At 41.0% G+C, this 17,918-nt stretch overlaps 2 protein-coding genes across 3 annotated transcripts; both read right to left on the bottom strand.

The window, feature by feature from the left end:
* Window positions 1-10,073: 10,073 nt before the first annotated feature.
* LOC111672509 (E3 ubiquitin-protein ligase rnf146-like) lies at window positions 10,074-12,927 on the bottom strand. The gene is made up of 2 exons (XM_023429943.2): window positions 12,768-12,927; window positions 10,074-12,158 (listed from the first exon to the last, which is right to left on the bottom strand). Exons 1-2 carry the CDS (start codon window positions 12,773-12,775, stop codon window positions 11,081-11,083), a joined length of 1,086 nt encoding a protein of 361 aa, XP_023285711.1. The 5' UTR covers window positions 12,776-12,927; the 3' UTR covers window positions 10,074-11,080.
* An 828-nt stretch (window positions 12,928-13,755) lies between these two features.
* Window positions 13,756-16,074, bottom strand: LOC111672782 (R-spondin-3-like). Of its 2 annotated transcripts, XM_023430350.2 has the most exons (5): window positions 15,656-16,074; window positions 15,047-15,238; window positions 14,579-14,719; window positions 14,299-14,445; window positions 13,756-14,190 (listed from the first exon to the last, which is right to left on the bottom strand). In XM_023430350.2, exons 1-5 carry the CDS (start codon window positions 15,738-15,740, stop codon window positions 13,994-13,996), a joined length of 762 nt encoding a protein of 253 aa, XP_023286118.1. In that variant the 5' UTR covers window positions 15,741-16,074; the 3' UTR covers window positions 13,756-13,993. The 2 variants fall into 2 exon arrangements, with proteins under 2 accessions (XP_023286118.1, XP_087036509.1); XM_087180383.1 differs by lacking the exon at window positions 15,656-16,074 and having other exon boundaries at window positions 15,047-15,401.
* Between the last annotated feature and the right edge of the window lie 1,844 nt (window positions 16,075-17,918).

The raw sequence follows: 17,918 nt of genomic DNA on the forward strand, positions 1-17,918 counted from the left end.
ACCCTCCCACCCTCTCTCTGTGTAAATAGTAAGGACTGTTCTGGTAAAGTGTTTTAAGAGAGTTGCTGAGAAATGCTTCATTTCATCACAATGCCATGTTGAGGATAATAAAACAAAACAAAAAAAACAAAACATCTACGACATTCTCCAGTGTTGCTGTGGCTTTCTGCTTCTTCTGTGCCCGACATTTGCCAACACATCAACATTTTGCTTTGTTGTTGTCCCAACCCCCCTTAACACTTCCCTCTTTTTTGTATTGAATTTCAGGTGTTTTCTGTATAAAGAGATTTAGCATGCAGCCGTAGTTTGAGGGTGCATGCTCATGTGTTTAATCCTCACAGTTGCCATGTTGAATCAAATTCAACTTGGCCACCAGTGGGAGTGGATTAAGTTGCAACTGTGCTCCCAGCAGCAACCTGCTAACTGTCAACAACAGTGTGTTTTACTGTATCATATTGTTAAAGTAATATATTTAAGATGTTCAAATAACAGCTGTGACAAATGACTATGATATGCCTTTAATGTATTTTTTTCTTGTTAATAAATATGACAGTGCTTTGACATGAAGACTCTGTCTCTCTCTATTGCAGCGTTGCATTGTTCTTTTCCATTAACGACGGCTCATGTTTCAGGGTGTTAATGATTTACTGCATCTCATACTTATGGATATCTGATACCAGCTGCTCCCTGCATGCCAGTGCAGCGGCAGCTTAAGTAGCGTTAGTTGGCGTTGCAAATGAGTGAACTGTCCACCAACTTTAACACATGAGCTGGTGCAAACACCTGAGGACCTGCGTGATAAAATATGTGGCACCTTGATTTTTGTCATACTTAATATGCTGTGAAGTGACACTGGACTGCACAGTGTTGGTCCAGGAGCAGTTATGTTCAGGATGTCCAGCGTGCAGCACAGACAGAGGGATTGTGGGGGAATCAGTTTGCACGCTCTGTGTTTCTCGCCTCATAAGATTGCACCGACAACCTCTGGCTTCCCTGACACCTCTGCCTCTGTGGAGGGTGAGGAAACACACACACACACAAACACAAAGAACAAAATTTCACTTATACCAGCAAACATAGCTTGCAGTTTCCTCACCAAGTAACAATTTTCTGTGCACATGTCCACACACTGCCGCACATATACACACACACACACACTCTCTCTCTCTCGCTCCCTGTCCTGGCAGAGGTAGTTAAATTGTGATGTGAAGTCATGTAAAGACTGGGTGGGTGTGCGGAAGTCCCTTGGCCCCATAATGCCTCATCCCTGTCACCCAACCTCTCAGTGCTATGTTGCACCTCAGACAGAAATAGCAAGCGTGACGTATGTTTTGGTGCCAGAAATCTTAGCCCGCTGTCTTTGGGGGTATAAATAAAAAAAAAAAGGGGGGGGGGGTCTTCTCTCTGTCTCTCTAGCTCTGTTTCTTTATCTTGCTCATGGCTATTGCTGTCTCCCAATCAATCATCAAATATGTTATATCAAATGAAAGGGGATTGGGGATTTAAGTTGGTTGCTCAAGGATGGACCTTTGTCCTCCCATCACCTCTATCCAGTGTCTTAAACTTTTTTATTTTTGTGTCAAAGTGTAATTATTTCATTTTTACTCCTACTCAGACTTGATTGCAAGACTGTTCTTTTCTCTATATGCAACCCCATTTTTTTCTATCTCTTCTTGCCTCCTACTGTCTCTACTCACTGCTTGTGTGTGTAAATGAGAGCCCGTCTTACAGATTGGCATCTCCTTGGGCTGCATGAGGATATTTTAACAAGGCATACTGTTGGCCATCACTCCTCTTTCCTCATCAGGCCCTCTGCTAACTCTTGCACAGCTGCCTCCTGTATGATCTGTTCCACAGGAGATCTACTGTATAAAGTATAAAAAAAGATACATTCTTTGGTGTGTGTGTGTGTCCCACGTTACTTCCCTGCTTGACTGAGGACACTCCTAGCTGACAGACACAGCATGGCAGAGCTTGGCACAGCATGTTCTCCGCTGGACAGGCTATTCATGAGAGCAGAGACACACAGATGACTGAGACAGAAAGAAAGGGAACACACGAACAGACAGCTGAACTGTAGTCATGGCTCCCCTGACGTCAGCAGGCCACTCCAGCCCCAGAGGAGGTGACACCCATCAAAAAATAGTTTTGCATCACAGCATGGAAGACTTCTAGGAGTGTTTCTACTGAGTTACACAACTTTCATTATATGCTTTTGTGTGCCTTTGCTTTAATGAATTCTTCTGCACAAGTATGCACACACATACACATCCTAGATGACCCAACATCTGTATGTACTGCTGTAGCCTTATTTATCACATCTGGGTACAAGCTGCATGAGTTCACATGGCTTTTATCATATCATGCTAAGGCTGCTGATCTGCCCTTTTGAGTGTGTTACTATAGTGTGTACATAAGCATGTGTGTGCATGTGTGTGTGTATCATGTGCACGACAGTGTGCTGCCATCCTGGGACTAGCCCCGGCATACCCACATGCATGCGTTTCCCATAAAGTCAGCAAAGACTTCAACCAATGAGAGTGATGTTCAACATTTAAATCTGACCTCCCCTCTGCTTAGACAAAAATAACTTATTCATGTTTATTTTACAGAAACCAAAGTGCAACATGTGCCTGATTTTAGATCATATTAGCTGAATGCAAGTGTAGGTATTGTATGGCAGGAGGCGCTGGGGTATCGATGCTGTGATTATGCACAGCAGATTTTTTGACACAGCAGGAAAAGCAAATATGTAACTGCTTGTGGTTACCATTTGAACAATATGGCATGAATGGGGCACTTAATGGAAGAGAGTCACTATTAAAGTTTTTAGATACACCTCTACAGTGACAAGTTAAAATGTCCGCTGTGAAAACTGTCACTATGGGAGATGCAGATTTGGTTTAATCACGCATTAAGAATTAAGTAACAGGCATGTTTATTTTGCTGTATTGTATTGAAATTTAACAGAAGTCTCTTGTAAAGCTGTTGATAAAATGTTCAAAATTAGGTCACAGCAACATGATTTAAAACCATTACTTGCATCCGTTGGTGTATGCTGAATTAATGTTATAAATTTAAATTTAGACTGAATAAGGGCCACTGCTGACACAATGAAAATATCTCATTTGAGTTAACAAATTTTGAGAATTCAGGAAAATACCCAGTAGTTTCCACAGCATGACAAGAAATTTTACCCATTACCATGAGAAAACGACTCTGTAATTGTACGATACTGAGATAATCAACTTGTGATCTCAAGGTAACATTACAAAACTAATTTTTGCAGACATGTCCTTTTTGGGCTTCTGTAGCTATGTGTGTTTTTATTGCAATTTTTCCAAAAATTACCATGAATTTTATTCTAACTTTTTATATAACATCACAAAGGCCTGCAGGTAATTATCACTGTGATGAAATGGCATGGGAGAAACATGATGATCTATGTGTTTAGTAAATGAAAACATAAGTGTTTGAATATGTTATGTGGCATTTTTTGATTCTTTGATGAGATACGAATATTCTCTCATCAATATTAAATACATCAACATATTTCGTCATGTGTGATATTATTGCATGTGGATATATGATTTAGCTGGGTTTATTTAGCTCTGAAAATTGAAAGTTCACTGATGGAGACAGACTGTCTGCCCTAGTTGCTAGGCAGACTTCATGCTGGATATACTGTATCTTCTATACATGCGTGATTATGAGTTTTACATGTGTCTGAATGAGCCTCTGGTTGCTGACATAATGTCGTCTTGGCTGTCTGAGGCACGTGTGAATCTCACACTCCTTCCTGCCTCTTCTCGCCCACACACCTGTCCCATCCTGTGCCCTCTGCCCCTGAGCTGCATCTCTGCCCTGACAAGTCTCTCATTCATTGGATCTGGGCTTCGGGGGTCCTCACTGAAATCTTCAGCATGTGTCAGTTGCTACTGCGACAGACTCAAAATAGATGGTTAACAGCCACTTGTATGAGTTTGTATGAGTGTGTATGTGAGTGTGTGTGTGTGTGTGTGTGTGTTTCTCAGAAAAATGTGAATGGAAGAGTGACAGGACCACCCTGCTGAAGAGGTTAAACATAAAGGGGGACCAGACGACCTGAAACTGAGCTGTTTTACAGGGTTCTCCGGTCCTTCTCTTTGCATTATATATTACGTTTTCTCTTGTTAAATCTTAACAGACCAAAGATATTTGCATGTCTCAAACAACATGCATTTTAGTGCACTTTCAAGTTCTACAGTGTTTGCATTTTTCTTCTTCTTTAAAAGGATGTCCCCCTGTTGGCATCCACCTGCAGCAGACATGTGAGCACATAGTTTCATAAACAAGCTGGGGAGATGGACACCTGCTTTGCAGTCTTGTGATGGTCTTTTGGTGTTGAATATACTTTTTGTACTTTCAGACACTTAGGGCTCAACTTTGATGCAGACAGAGAACAATTTAAGGCACATCAGACACTATGACAATCGAATCCTGTCTTTTTGCGTCTCACAGAATTAAGACATCAAATAAAACCTAAGTTATATAAGATATTAAATAAGATATATAAGAAAGTTAAATTCCTGTTAAATTCACATAGTTGCCCAGTACTTGCTGATCTTACTTCTCTTAAACACCAGTATCAATAATGTGCACAACATGGATAAGCTATTGCTCATCTCCTGGGAGTGTTGACGGCTTAAATTATGAATTCAGGGGTCAACCCTGTTAGACCGGAGGTGTAATTTTAAATCCCACCACTCTACACTTCCATTTTTCACCCACTTTATCTATAAAGTACAAAACGTCCCATCTGCTGGACCAGAGGTAATGTCACGATCCAGCTAGCTCTGTCTTCGTCCACCTGTCCGAACTGTCAGTGTGTCTGCGTCCGTCCGTTGAAACGGCCATCTCAAATGCCTGATGATGAGTGTTGCAGTACAAGACATGGGACCATCAAGGACAGCCAGGAGGGCCCTAAAGGGTTCTTGAGAATTTCAGACCTCTCCATTAAAATAGAATGGGGCCCAAATATCTCCCCTTTGAAAGACAACCCGTGAGGCTTGCCTTTCAAAACAAGAGAGGAGTGCTCTCGTGGGATTAGCTGGTGTTGCCCGGCAGAGGTGACTATAGTGGTCTATTTATCTTGTGACGAATGACCAATTTTAATTTGGATTCAGTGGAGTGGTCAGCTGGGAGCGACTATGTGGCCTACCGTTTGGCTTGTGGCCCATTCACACATGATCAGAGGAATAAACTGCATTCAAGACTAAAAGAGGCGAGAGCCACACCAGCAGCTCTGTGAGGCAACGATGCTAATATCAGCATGCTAACAGGTTCACAATGACAGTGCAAACAAGCTGAATTTTAGCAGGTAATGTTTACCATGTTCACTATCTTAGTTTAGTGCATTAGCATGCTCACATTTGCTAATTAGCATTGAACACTAAGCCGAGGCCGAACGTCAAACCAAAGTATTGGACAAAGTGAAATCTTGACCTGATGATGGGGCTGAATGAAAAGTCATGTTATTGCAATTCATCCTCCGGGTGCTATGAATGCTATGCCATTAGTTGTTGAGACTTTTCAGTCTGGAACAAAGAGGTCAACCAGAGGAATAATTAACAGTAGCACTGCTAGTGTGGCTAAAATGCCAGACATTCACTTCAGAGTAGCCACGAACCATGTTACACACACACATTTGCTTTCAATGGTCAAAGAAGCACAAACACACATCTATCTGTATTCAATGCTGAGTCATTGTCTGGACAAGAATGAGGCAGACCAGATATAAAAGATTCAAGATAAAAGGTAAAGTGAAGCTGCAGTCACTGGGTTTCTTTCACTGTGGCAGACTTGAGGAACAGCACGCACAAAAACACACAGATGATGCTCGAGCGTCTTCAATCTACAGGAGGGACTAACTGAGTGGAATAAGGTCCTGAGCTAAGAGGGATGGTTCCACCCTTCTAATATGTGCGATTGGTTAACAAATCTTCTGAAATATCAGTGATGTGACTGACTTAAGGATCCTGCTGGGTTTTCTACGTTGATCTGAGGTGACAATGAGCATGATTATGTTGTTGGAATCACTGAAGCCCACTTACCATAAAAGAAGTCCATCACTCATCTACACTACACTACTCAGTTTAATGCCAGGTAGCTACACTTGGCTAAAAGTAATGCAGTCTAATGTACAGCCCTGCAATGAATATTACCTTCAAGAGGAATATTGTAGTTCTGCAAGCAAGTTTGGATCACATCATTAAAGAGTCAAAGTACTCTTTTGCAAAATCAGATTTGTACTTAAGTTATTATTTTTGACTTTTATAAATATTAATATTCAGATCTTGATACAGATGAATACAGGCATACGTGAGTACTCCTGCAGGGCTCCAGACAACAATATAACTCTCAATCTAATTTTGCTGTTACTTTTTTCCGTATCCATTTTATAGTCTCATAGTCGTCTCATCACCAGTCATAAATCCATCATTCCACCTACAGAATTACATTTGGGTAACTATATATCATACCCATAATATTGTACATGACAAGGTGCATGCATTTATAGCCTCCCTTTCTTCAAATAGACACAGCATGATGAAACACATCATTTGAATATTGTAATAGCAAAATTACACTAACTCACTAGTTCAGTGGAAAATGACGTTTGCAGCATGACTGAGCCACTGACAAATCTGACACTTATAGGCCAGACAGCACTCAGATTCCTGCAGAACATTATTGTCCTTGTATAAAAGAACACTGTTAACTCAGTAATAAAAGGCCTCTTAGGGTACTCTTCCTTTTCCACATCTTACATTTCAGTTTTTAAGAGCAAAAATGACCGAACACAAACCAAAAACAGACAATGTGCAATCATATGGTACTGTATTTAGAAATGGAGAACACCCAGAATATAAACTTTATGATTTCAGAAGTCATCATAGTAATGACGTGACGCATCACGCTGTTATAAATGGCTCAGTAGCACCGTGCTTAGCGAGGTGTGTCACTCGATAGGCTCTAATGGTGTTAGGTCGATGATGGTTATAGTAGGAGTGAGGTCACTCCTGGCTCCTGTATGAGTGAGATACCCTGTCTGTGAATCTCATCATTATGCTTTGAAATACTGATGACATACTGTACATAAATGTGTAAACACAACATGTGCAGCTGCACAATAGAACCCAAAAACTAATAGTGTTTGTAACAATATAACAATGGCAATATTACACCTACACAGATACTGTATGTATATGTCAGACAAGGGGCAACAACTATCAATACTAGCATGCACATTTTTATTTTCTTACACAATAAACCTTTTGAGATTTCAAAACAGCAGTTTTACAAGAACACATATACTTGATGGACACCACCAGTCAACCTTGCTCAACAAAAACAAGGTCATAAATAATCCACACAAGAACAATGCTCTTCTGTGGGCCTCGGGGTGGCGAGAGATGTGGGTATGACGGGACTATTTGTGGAGGGATTGGAGACAGCATGTGTATTTTCTGTAGTGTGAAGAGTTAGGCTACAGAAGGCATTTGACCAGGATATGATAGCATGTATGAGGGAGTTAAAGTGCAGCTATGTGTCTCAAAACATATAGAAGTGTTGTCTCCTGTCTGTCTGTCTGCAGGGAAACTATGTCTGGCCGTATCATATATTGGATGCCCAGACCACAAGTTGTCATGACCTCTTATCATGCACACAGAGAGAGAGACACACGCACGCACGCACGCACACATACAGTTCTTTCCAGTTTTAACTCATAAACAATGTCATTGTTCCTTTGTCAACATCATCTACTCTGCAGTATCTTTGTACACTGTTGTTGTCCTTCACACTGGCACATGTCTCATGTCTCTGTATGCCCCCCACCAGATGCTGCTATATACATTTTCAATCTAAATACAGACTGTGTTTCCATGACATAAATCTGTCTCTCAGGGTCTTATAGCACACCATCTAAAGCCACAATCTACACAATATATAACATGTTCCTGATGTATCTGTATACAATCCAGCATGCAAGTACTACTGCTGAATTTCATACCACCATTGCAATGATGAACCATGTCAGCTTGATCGCCAATAAACAGCCATAAACCAGGTCTGGAGGTTTGTTTCATCGATATCGTGTATATATCACCATTATTGCATTAATTTGATTTTCCCCGGATGGTATAAAAACGATTGAACGTTAATGTTGACTTTTGTTTTGTTTTTTTTTCACTAAGGACAGCCTGTAGGTCAGTCCACCACTTTGGTCTGGACTGAAATGTCTCAACAACCATTGGGTTGCTATGACATTTTGTACAAACATTCAGGGTCCTTTATTCAATTACTCATGAGCACCCAGTAAAATGATTTTCTAACACTGGAAGCTGTGAAACACCCCGGCATAATTGTTCATGTGGGTGTCACATACAACAGCTTAGTGAAGGTCTGATACACACTATGGGTCAAATTAGGAGAACCATAGAAATTTCCAGACTCCATATAATTTCCACAAATGTCTGCCCATGTGGCTCTCTAATGGTAGCAACAAGTAACACATGCAGAATATTTGTTGGTTACCTAATTACTATTAATTAGGACAACCAAGTGTGAAGTGTTAACTGGGATCCCAGCAGAGTTTTTCACAGTAAAATTAAATACACCCTTTGTAATATCGCACTCGTGTTTGCACTCTGAAATTAAAAGCAAAAGTTATTTCATTTGCTGCTTATCCCCATTTTTTACTCCGATAAAAGAAATGAAATGTGAACACTGAAATGAATGATCTCTCAAGAAATGGAAGACATATACAATACATTTGAACTGAATGGATACCGTCACCATGGCTTTGTTGACGAAGCCCTATCATGAGGACAAGACATGAATTTAAATGAGTAGCAATGACGGTTGTGGTGTTTATGGAGGCGGCTAAGAACATTTTATAGTTGTAAATTATACCCAAAGTATCCAAAAGCAGAAGCACATTTTTTGCCAGTCTACATTTGGGCAACATCATCATTGAAGTTTCAGTTTTACACAGTTCTGCAGAAGCTCTGAAAAGACACCAGCCAAAGCCTGGCCCATTAAACCTTGTTTCTCATTCAAATCACAGTCGGATTGAACACAATGAGCCTGTGGTTTTCTTCAGTTGGCAAATGCTGCAGCTCAGCTTCATTGGTGGCAGGGGTCTTGTTTTTGGCAACATCTAATCATTGCACAAACCAGAAACAAACCTGTACATTCAGAAATGTATACTATAATCTGCATCAGTCACTGTGTGGCGAGTAGTCAGGGCCCCACAGTCCCTCACAGTACTATGAGACAAGAGCAAAACCACAAGGCTGAAAAAATTGTTGTTGTCAGAAGATAAATTAGTTTAGAAAAGTAACTGATTTCTCTGTAGAGAATTACAAAACTACATTATGTGGTTTGTTGAAACAAATTTGTGTATAATAAAAAGGAGACACTGGCCCTCAGCCTAAGTTTCTGATGTTTTATATCCAGTACCTGCCATACCCAATATATTAACAAATCAACTGGTGGTACATCCAGGATTATTGTAAAACACACAACATAAAGTTTAGCTCAGGTTTCAAACTATCATTCATCTCCCATCATGTCTCAGGAAAACAACTTTGCAGGTAATTATTAAATAAATAATTTTACATTTTGGCATTAGGGTTTGCATTTAATTTCAGCAATTCCCTTCTTATCTAACTTCAGCTGAAATGTATGGTTATGCACTGTGAACACAATATCTAACTGTTAGAACCACAACAGCCTGTTTGTTTTGACTTGAGTTATCAGTCTCTGTTTGGGAGGTTTTCACATCTGCTCAACCTCTCTGGAGGTTCTCAAATGGTCCTAAACAACAGGTGGGGTAAAGGGCTACTTAATTTGTGCAACAGCGCCATCCTGTGGACTCTTAAGTTACACTGCCTTTAGACTAAAGTCTGGACATACATTGCAAATAGGCTTGTGGATCAGTGCCACCTCCGTTTTCAGCCCACTTCTCTCCCCATAATTCAGTAATACAGACCTCTATGTATTATAAGAAAATCGGCCAACATGTGATGTTAAATCATACATAAACACTTTAATAATTTGACGAAAACACCACAGGGGTTACACCACACACAGACAGTTTTAGGTAATTTAGACAGTAAGATACCAACTATGAAAAGTTGACAGTTAAAATAGCAGCTGGAGCAAAAGGAGAAAAAAACAGCATGAGAGGAGCTCAAAGCTCGTCCAAGTACATGTCAATGCCAGTGCTTCAATAGTAGCCCTATCCAGAGTACTATGACAAGAAATAGAAATCCAAATGTCTCTCTACATATATAGCCTCATACTTTCCAGTGGTTCTGCCAGTATGTTTTCAGCACCCAACACCGCTCACAACAACACAAACACACATCATTACTAAAACAAAACTTTCACACTAAAACAAAGAAAAACAAAGAAAATAAAAGAAAACACACACACACACACACACAAACTTCAGTTTAAATACTTAATAATTAGGTCCTGATTAAAACTTAATTACTTCAAAAAACCTATCAGCAAAGCAGGAAAAGCAGCTTTAACCATCTGTAACGGGTACATAAGGTGCTACATTTAAGCTTGATTTTTATATCATCACTTCAGGGAAAAAAATTAAAATTAACAATGAGTTCGAAAGATTAGAGAACAAAGAGGGATTAGTTTGAATTTCAAAGACGTTGTATTGCGCTGTCACAAATTGATGTAAAGGCAGTGACAGATGGTTGTTTTTCGACAACATTGTTTAATATTTTGCTACAGTTTGTCACATTTCTTTTAGCCTGGAAGAAGGCTGTTGCTGAGAGTGATGCATGACTACTATTTGATGGCTGAAACTAGTCTTTGAGAAAAAGCACAAAGACATTTTAAAGGTCCTTTGAAATGGCTAGAATATTGTAATTTTTTGACAGTTTTTGGTATTTCTACATTTTTAGTTTCAAGGGACCTTTAAAAGATGCATACTAGTTTTCACACTTTTTTGCTGAACTGATAAGAGTTAACATCTGTCATCTAGAGGACAGATACCAATGTCCATTTGCAGTCACACTTCTGTCACAGTGCACTGTCCATCGGGACTACGTGAGCGGAGACTGAGTGCAGAGTTGGAGGGCCTGCCCCTCGGAGGCATTCTGGTCGGCTGACTCTCTCTTAGTAGTCTTGGTCTATGTCTTCTCTGTGGCATCGATTCTGCTCTCCCTCTCTCACTCTCATTTTCCTCCTCACTCTCACTGTTGCCAGATGCATACTCATAAATCTGGAGCTCATTGTCTCCTTCCACCTCTTCCCCCTCTGGCTGGCTGATTAGCAGCTGGGAGAGAGACTCTTCAAGGGTTGAGGGTGAGGGAGACAAAGGATTGGTGAGATGGTGCCCCAGGAGTGTTGGAGGTCTAACAGGGGGAAGAGACAAAATCCCAAATGATGAAGACTGTGATTGGCCTGCAGTGTCCGATCCATCGGCTGAGCTGACACGTTCTGTTGCAGCTGGGGTGACAACTGGTAAAGCAGGGGTTGGTGCAGGTTCAGGATCTAACCTCAGCCCCGCCACTCCCTTCTTGGGGATATCTACAGCGTCCCGCTTTATCTTGCGCCTGCGGCCGTGCTCATTCCGGCGATACTGCACTAAGTTCTCCAGGTCTGCCACATAAAGAAATCCTGCAATCAGCATCTCTGTGCTCTTTCTGCCCTTGGCAAAGGCCTCCTCCAGCTCACGACTGGTCCTTTCATCATACTGCCACCAGCCGTTGTGCCCCTCATAGTACCATGCATAGTCTCCACGGGAACCGCCCCCTGTCCCTCCACTTCGGTTCACCCCTGCAGCTGCTGCCTTCAGTTCTTCAAGTGAGAGGAGAACTGGCCGCTCAAGGAAGTCCTCTGGGACCTCTTGTCGGCAAAGAGCACAACGCTTGCTGTGCCAGGAGGCACCTTTCACACACAGGAAACAGAAGACATGGCAACATGGGAGACGTACTGGGTGGACGCAGATCTGCAGGCAGATGGCACACTCTGGGGTGGTGGTGGGGCTGGAGGAGTCTGTGGCACAAGTATCTCCTACTTCCTCCATCAGCTTGGAGGGAGCCAGGGCAATCACTGAACAGTCCACTTCTCCACAGCCTGCCATGCTGCAGAGAGAAACACAGTACTGTTACAACTGACCTGGCTGGCAACATGTATGTGCTGTATTAGATAGATGTGTACTTGCATTAATTTACTGTCTCGCTGTCTATAACACGAAAATGCTTTTGGTGTTGTTCCCACTTGCCATGCATTACTCTGTTGACAGTTTTGGAAACGCCCTCGTACACACACACCGCACAAAGTTGTTTTCTGCTAATATCGATTAGCGCCAATGAAATAAATATTACAAATTACTCTCGTATGTCAGGATTAAGTATCTGAAACAAACAAACAGCATCACAAAGGCCCCCCCTCTGTTTGACAGTTAATGTTACCCACGCAACTAGGTTACTGCTAAGCTAACGCTAGCTAACTTGGCAATTTGCTAGCTGAACTAGCTGTTATCTTAACAAAGTTTATATTCCTAACAGTGATGTTAGTAGCTGGTCTGTTTGATGTGAAGTAACACTGTAGCCAATATACTTCACAGTTAAGGTCGAGCATTCATCTAACGTTGGTCTAACGTTAACTTGACAGCTACATAGCATATGTAGCTAGCCTGTTAGCTGTCAGTGCGTTTCCTGGCTATTTCATTTCTCTGTTAATACACTCACCTGAGCATATGGTGCCTCTAGAAGCTTTCTTTGAAGAAGTGCAGACGAAAATGTTTATAAAGCTGCATTTATATTTAGTTACAAAGTTTTGTACGCCAAGTAATGACTGCGTTGCTTCTGGAGCACAACTCTGGCCAAGCCCATCTGACTTCAATGTGCCTGGATCGGCCTCACATCGTTTCCAGTGCCAATCGACATGTTCTGTAGATCTAGTGTGTATATGACTCATGAGAAGAGCTTCATGAACCCAATAGAAAAGAGAAAGTTTCACTCGTTTACAAAAAGGACAGTGTTTCAGACTGAAGCAGAGCTTTCTTTTCCTCCCAGTATATAGATGTGTTCTGGTATATGTCATAAAGTGGATAAAAGTCTGTGAATTAGATTACTTAATTTTTCATTCATTCTTGCCAAGCGTCGTATATTTCACCCATTTCTTCCCATAGTGCCCAGACTATAAGCATACAACATATACTAAAATACACACACATATATATATATTATCAATATTATTATTACAGGTTTACAATTTCTATATTGATTTTTTATGTATACATATACCCATATTTCCTATATTACCGAAATAATTCTATTCAAATTAGTAGCTTACATTCAGAGGTATATACCTCAAGTTCTGTTATACAGGGAAGCTTTGACATTATATAGTAATTAATATATGCTGTGTCATTTGTTTACTATATACTCTTACTGTATGGTCTGTGGGACAATACGAAATACACAGGTGTTACTAATAACATGAACAATGGCTCTGCTCTATTGAAGTGTCTCAGTAAGCCATGACAGTGTAACAGTGAGTCAGCATGCACTGTGCCAGAACCCTGAAACCCAATAAGCTAAATGTAATTCAGTTATAACTAATTCTTTCTCTGAAATTCCAAAATGCCCTTCATGGAAAACACCTATTGGCCTGTACTTGGGTAATGGTTGTTTATTTTGTCCAGTTTTTTCATGAGGCGCTAAGGACAATACATTTATTCTTAATAAATTTTATTGTAAACAAGAACAATCACATAAGGCAATCAGTATGTAAAACAAAAAGTTTACCATGGCTGGCCACCAGTCATATCATTGATTGCTGTTCATATGTCCTTATGTTGAATTGCAATTTTTACTTTTACATTTTTATAATTTACAATAAATTTGTACGTTTTCATTACTAGCCAATGTTAGAGTTAAATGTCTCTGAAAGTTCAGCAAATGTCAACTCATTACAACCTACTTGGACTCTGTCTCATTTTGATGACACACCTCCTGAACTCTGCCACATGTGGGCAGGGGTCACCGAAGACACTAGGGGGCTGCAGAACTTGTCGGGTACGTGTCTCCTCTCCCCTCCTGTAGGCCTGCATTCTCCTTTTCCGAATACATGGACCCCATTCTGTCCATTCCCCAACCTCGCAGTGCACTAGAGGAGACAGCAGATGATTAATATGACACGTGTTGGTGGGAGGAGATAAAAATATAAGACAGAAGAAATGCATGGTGGACGTTAGAGAAAGGTAATGTCTCTCACCTTGGGGGATGCACTGCATGAGCTGTACGTCAGGCTCAGATCCACTTGGGCAAGTAGGGTGGCACTGCCCATGGAGGAAGTAGAAATCTGCTCTGCACTTCACACACACGTTCCTCCTCACACACACCTCACAGCCCACAGGGCACTCTGAGACAGAGGGACACAAACATTTTTCGATGTGCTGTAGTGTAGTTTCCTGAGATCATGGGAAAGCGGATACATGCGCACCACATGCGCTACAGCACTACATGAATAACATGCAGCATTGACAGTGTCTCACCTGTGCATTCACGTAGTGCTGTGTTTGCCGTCAGCCCATTTGGACAGCTATTGTCACATTTTCCTCGCAACAGAAAGTGGCCCTGATGACAACGAGTGCAGAAATTGTCACTGAAGCAGAAAGCGCAGTCCTCTTTGCACCCTGCAATGGGAGTGAACCTCGGTCAGTGCAGAGTGACCACAGTGTCAGGACACCAAAAGATGTTGCTCTTTTTTCCTTCTCCTTAGCACAGACGGAGGGTATTTCAAGCTTCACACAGTGCTCTGAAGAAGGTGAACCAGCAAGAGTTGTTTGCTCATCTAAATACAATGTCAAGCTAATCAGCAATAAAGTCATCTATCATTGTTATACGAAGTGTTGCTCCATTAAAATCAGACCTACTTAATTCAGTCTTGTCACTCAAGCTTCCTCAATATAATAACATTAAACATTATTCCACCACTCCTATATGTGTTCTTTGGTACCTACTGGTACAGGTGTTGACCTGTGGCGAGCGCATGCCGTAGTGACCCTGGGGACAGGAGGACAGGCAGGTGCCCCTCTGCCTTATCCCATCCAGCTCCAGGTGGAAGAAGAGGCGAGGTTTACAGGACAGACATCCATTCAGGGCCGAGCATGATGCACAACCTGCTGGACAGAGTCTGCTCACTGAAGAACTACCTGTTATATGGGTTAGAGACAAATAAGTAGTAAGTAATTGTGTATGTGTGTGTGTGGGAGTCTGACTACAACAACACTGAGTGAGTTTTATATTCTTCCTATGCTTGTACAAGCGAAATACTCCATGCTCCATCTACAGAACAAAATTATACAGGCGACTTGGTTTATGAGAGCAGAGCCAATAGACAGAGCCATGGTTTGAAATTTGCAGCGTGCAAGCGGGTAAAACCAATGGAAATCTGTGACCACATTGTTCCCTGAAAGCTGAAGGAACACACTTATTGTCTCCACATGTCCACATGTAGTGTCTGTCTACTGTCTTCTACAAGAAGAATAGGGAAGAGTAAGGCACATTTCACAACAGCCGTATCAAAGTAGTACTGGCGAAGTGGAGAAGAGTTATGCTTGAATACTTACGTCTGTGTCGCAGGATCTTTGCGTTGTCTAAGCCTTTTGGAAGATTCATGAAGTGCAGAATCCAAATGAATATTGGTATCTGCATTTTCCTTCACCGTCAGCACAACATTGAATCGGCAAAGACACCTCACATCACATCCCAAATCCCTTGGTGTACACTTAAAAAAATAAAATAATATAAACTAGTGAATTGCTCCACAAAACTCATTCAACTGGACCCATGTAGAGACTGTAGTCTGGGTAAGACAGCAGTCGAGTGCAGAAATGTTTTCTTGAGGAAAATCCCCATGTGCATTCCATGAGATCACTCAAGCCGGCAGAATGCCATGAAGAATGCAAACAGAAGAGAAACCATCATATGACAGTCGCGACTCAGAGCTGATGTAAAGTTTGGGCAAGCTGCTGTGAGCTTGCCTGTTTCCCCACAGACTCACACACACACACACACACACACACACACACACACACACTCACACCCTCCTTTCCTGTGTTACACTTCTTTCTCGGTCCTCCTCCTGATCCATTATCACATTCAGTGTCTCTTGCTCTTAACCAGCACACACACACTGTGACTGATAATACTGCATTTTCTGCATGATGATATGACTCATTGAAAACCATGTACTTTGTATCTGTTGGTTAACCAATCTTCACTCTCCACTCAGGACTGTGTTTTGCTTATTGTTATATCACTTGGATGTTTAACCTTCTCTGCGCTCACCTGAAGTCTGAGTTTAACGTACGAGCAGGATTTTGTGACGTCACAGCTGGAAGACAATATTGGTCCAATCAGCAACTTACACAAATGTGATGGGGAAAACTTGTAGATTCCACTATAAATACGTAAAGAATAGACTTTTTATGTGAGAGACATTTTGTGCAGGAAACTTTTGACATGACAAATATTTGCATTTTTAGAGTTTCTGGATTTTCAATGGGGGAGATGTCATTTAAAGAATTTCTAGCAAGGTAATGGAACTTTTTTTTGTACCAAATCAATATTAGACTCAAATTATTCAAAGCAACATATCTTTTACATGTGTTAAAGCATACTCTAAAGATGATCTTAAATCTTTTTAATGGCATAATAATACATACTGTAGATCAAAATTCTCAAAAAGAAATGCGAGATTAAAAGTTCACTACTTTACCAACTAATTTTCTTTTCAAATGACACATTTTGTGCTGTCCACTAAAATACGCAAAGCACCAAAGCGTCAGCACGCAGACCTCAAAGAACAACAACAGCTGGTTGGGTTCATTGTGCATGTTTAGAGGTGAGTAAGCGTAGCACATTAACTGCACAAACCTCCCTCATCCTGTCATGTCGCATCTTTAAATAATTGGCAGATGTAATGGCACAGAGGGTGTGTGTATGACTGTGAAAACAAAATTTCTCATTCGGTTCTATTTAAAATAAAAAGTCACGACTACTTTTTTGAAGCATGTCATCACAACATCAACAACAACTTTTTAAAGTCTTCTCACACGGGCCGGATGAAATGATGGAACAGCTTTAAAAAAAAAAGCAAAAACATCCACTGTAGAAAAACTGCAATTCCTATGTACCAAAACTTTTCAAACTTAAGCCAAGAATGGGCACTGCATGTTTCCAATTAAGACATGAGTTCAGGAAATGAAAACCAAAAATACTGGGGGATTTCACTACCTCTGAATGAGTAAACAAAACTAGAGAACTGTAGGTGTCAGAAAGGATCGGTAATTCCCACAGATTCACCAGAAGGTGTTGAAAGCTTCAGTCCTCCAGAGGATTTGTTGTTTGGCATCCTGGTGCGTATTATCACCTGTTTTGGGAACTCTGCGGTTCTTCATCCACTTCTCCAAAACACATTTGAACTCTCCAGTGTTCCCCTTCATGCAGAGAGCTTTTCTTGGAACTGGTTTTCTTATGCGATTCATGAATCTGTGGTCCATCATCTTTTCAGATCCTGTCATTTCTTATGGCATCAAAAATTCCCCCGATTTGCAAAAAGACCAACTTAATGATATTCCTTGAGCTTATTTCTAAATGACTAGTCATTTTGTTTTTAGGCTTTATGATTCTATTTTTGCAGAAAAATATGAACAGAAACAACAACACACTTGAACACATGAAACCATGTGCTCCTTATTAGGAAAGGAACAGCAAATTATCAAAATAACATCTCTGCAAAAATGGACTGCCATGCTCTCTTACTTCTTGGCTTGTCTGGAAAAATGTCAAAAGAGGAATCAGCAGGAGCTTCACAGTGGGATTTTACAC

Source organism: Seriola lalandi, unplaced genomic scaffold (genome assembly GCF_002814215.2).
Source record: "Seriola lalandi dorsalis isolate HSWRI2012SDOR001 ecotype SW California unplaced genomic scaffold, Sedor1 jcf7180002054901, whole genome shotgun sequence".
In the NCBI taxonomy this organism is placed as follows: Eukaryota; Metazoa; Chordata; class Actinopteri; order Carangiformes; family Carangidae; genus Seriola; species Seriola lalandi.

Bases quoted from the DNA above. Each gene is read 5' to 3' on its own strand.
- LOC111672782 (XM_087180383.1), bottom strand. From the start codon at position 15,371: ATGGAGCATGGAGTATTTCGCTTGTACAAGCATAGGAAGAATATAAAA. The intron at 14,446-14,578 runs GTGAGACACTGT...CCTCTGTCTCAG, and splicing joins AGCACTACGTGAATGCACAG to AGTGCCCTGTGGGCTGTGAG. The intron at 14,191-14,298 runs GTGAGAGACATT...TGTCTCCTCTAG, and splicing joins CATGCAGTGCATCCCCCAAG to TGCACTGCGAGGTTGGGGAA.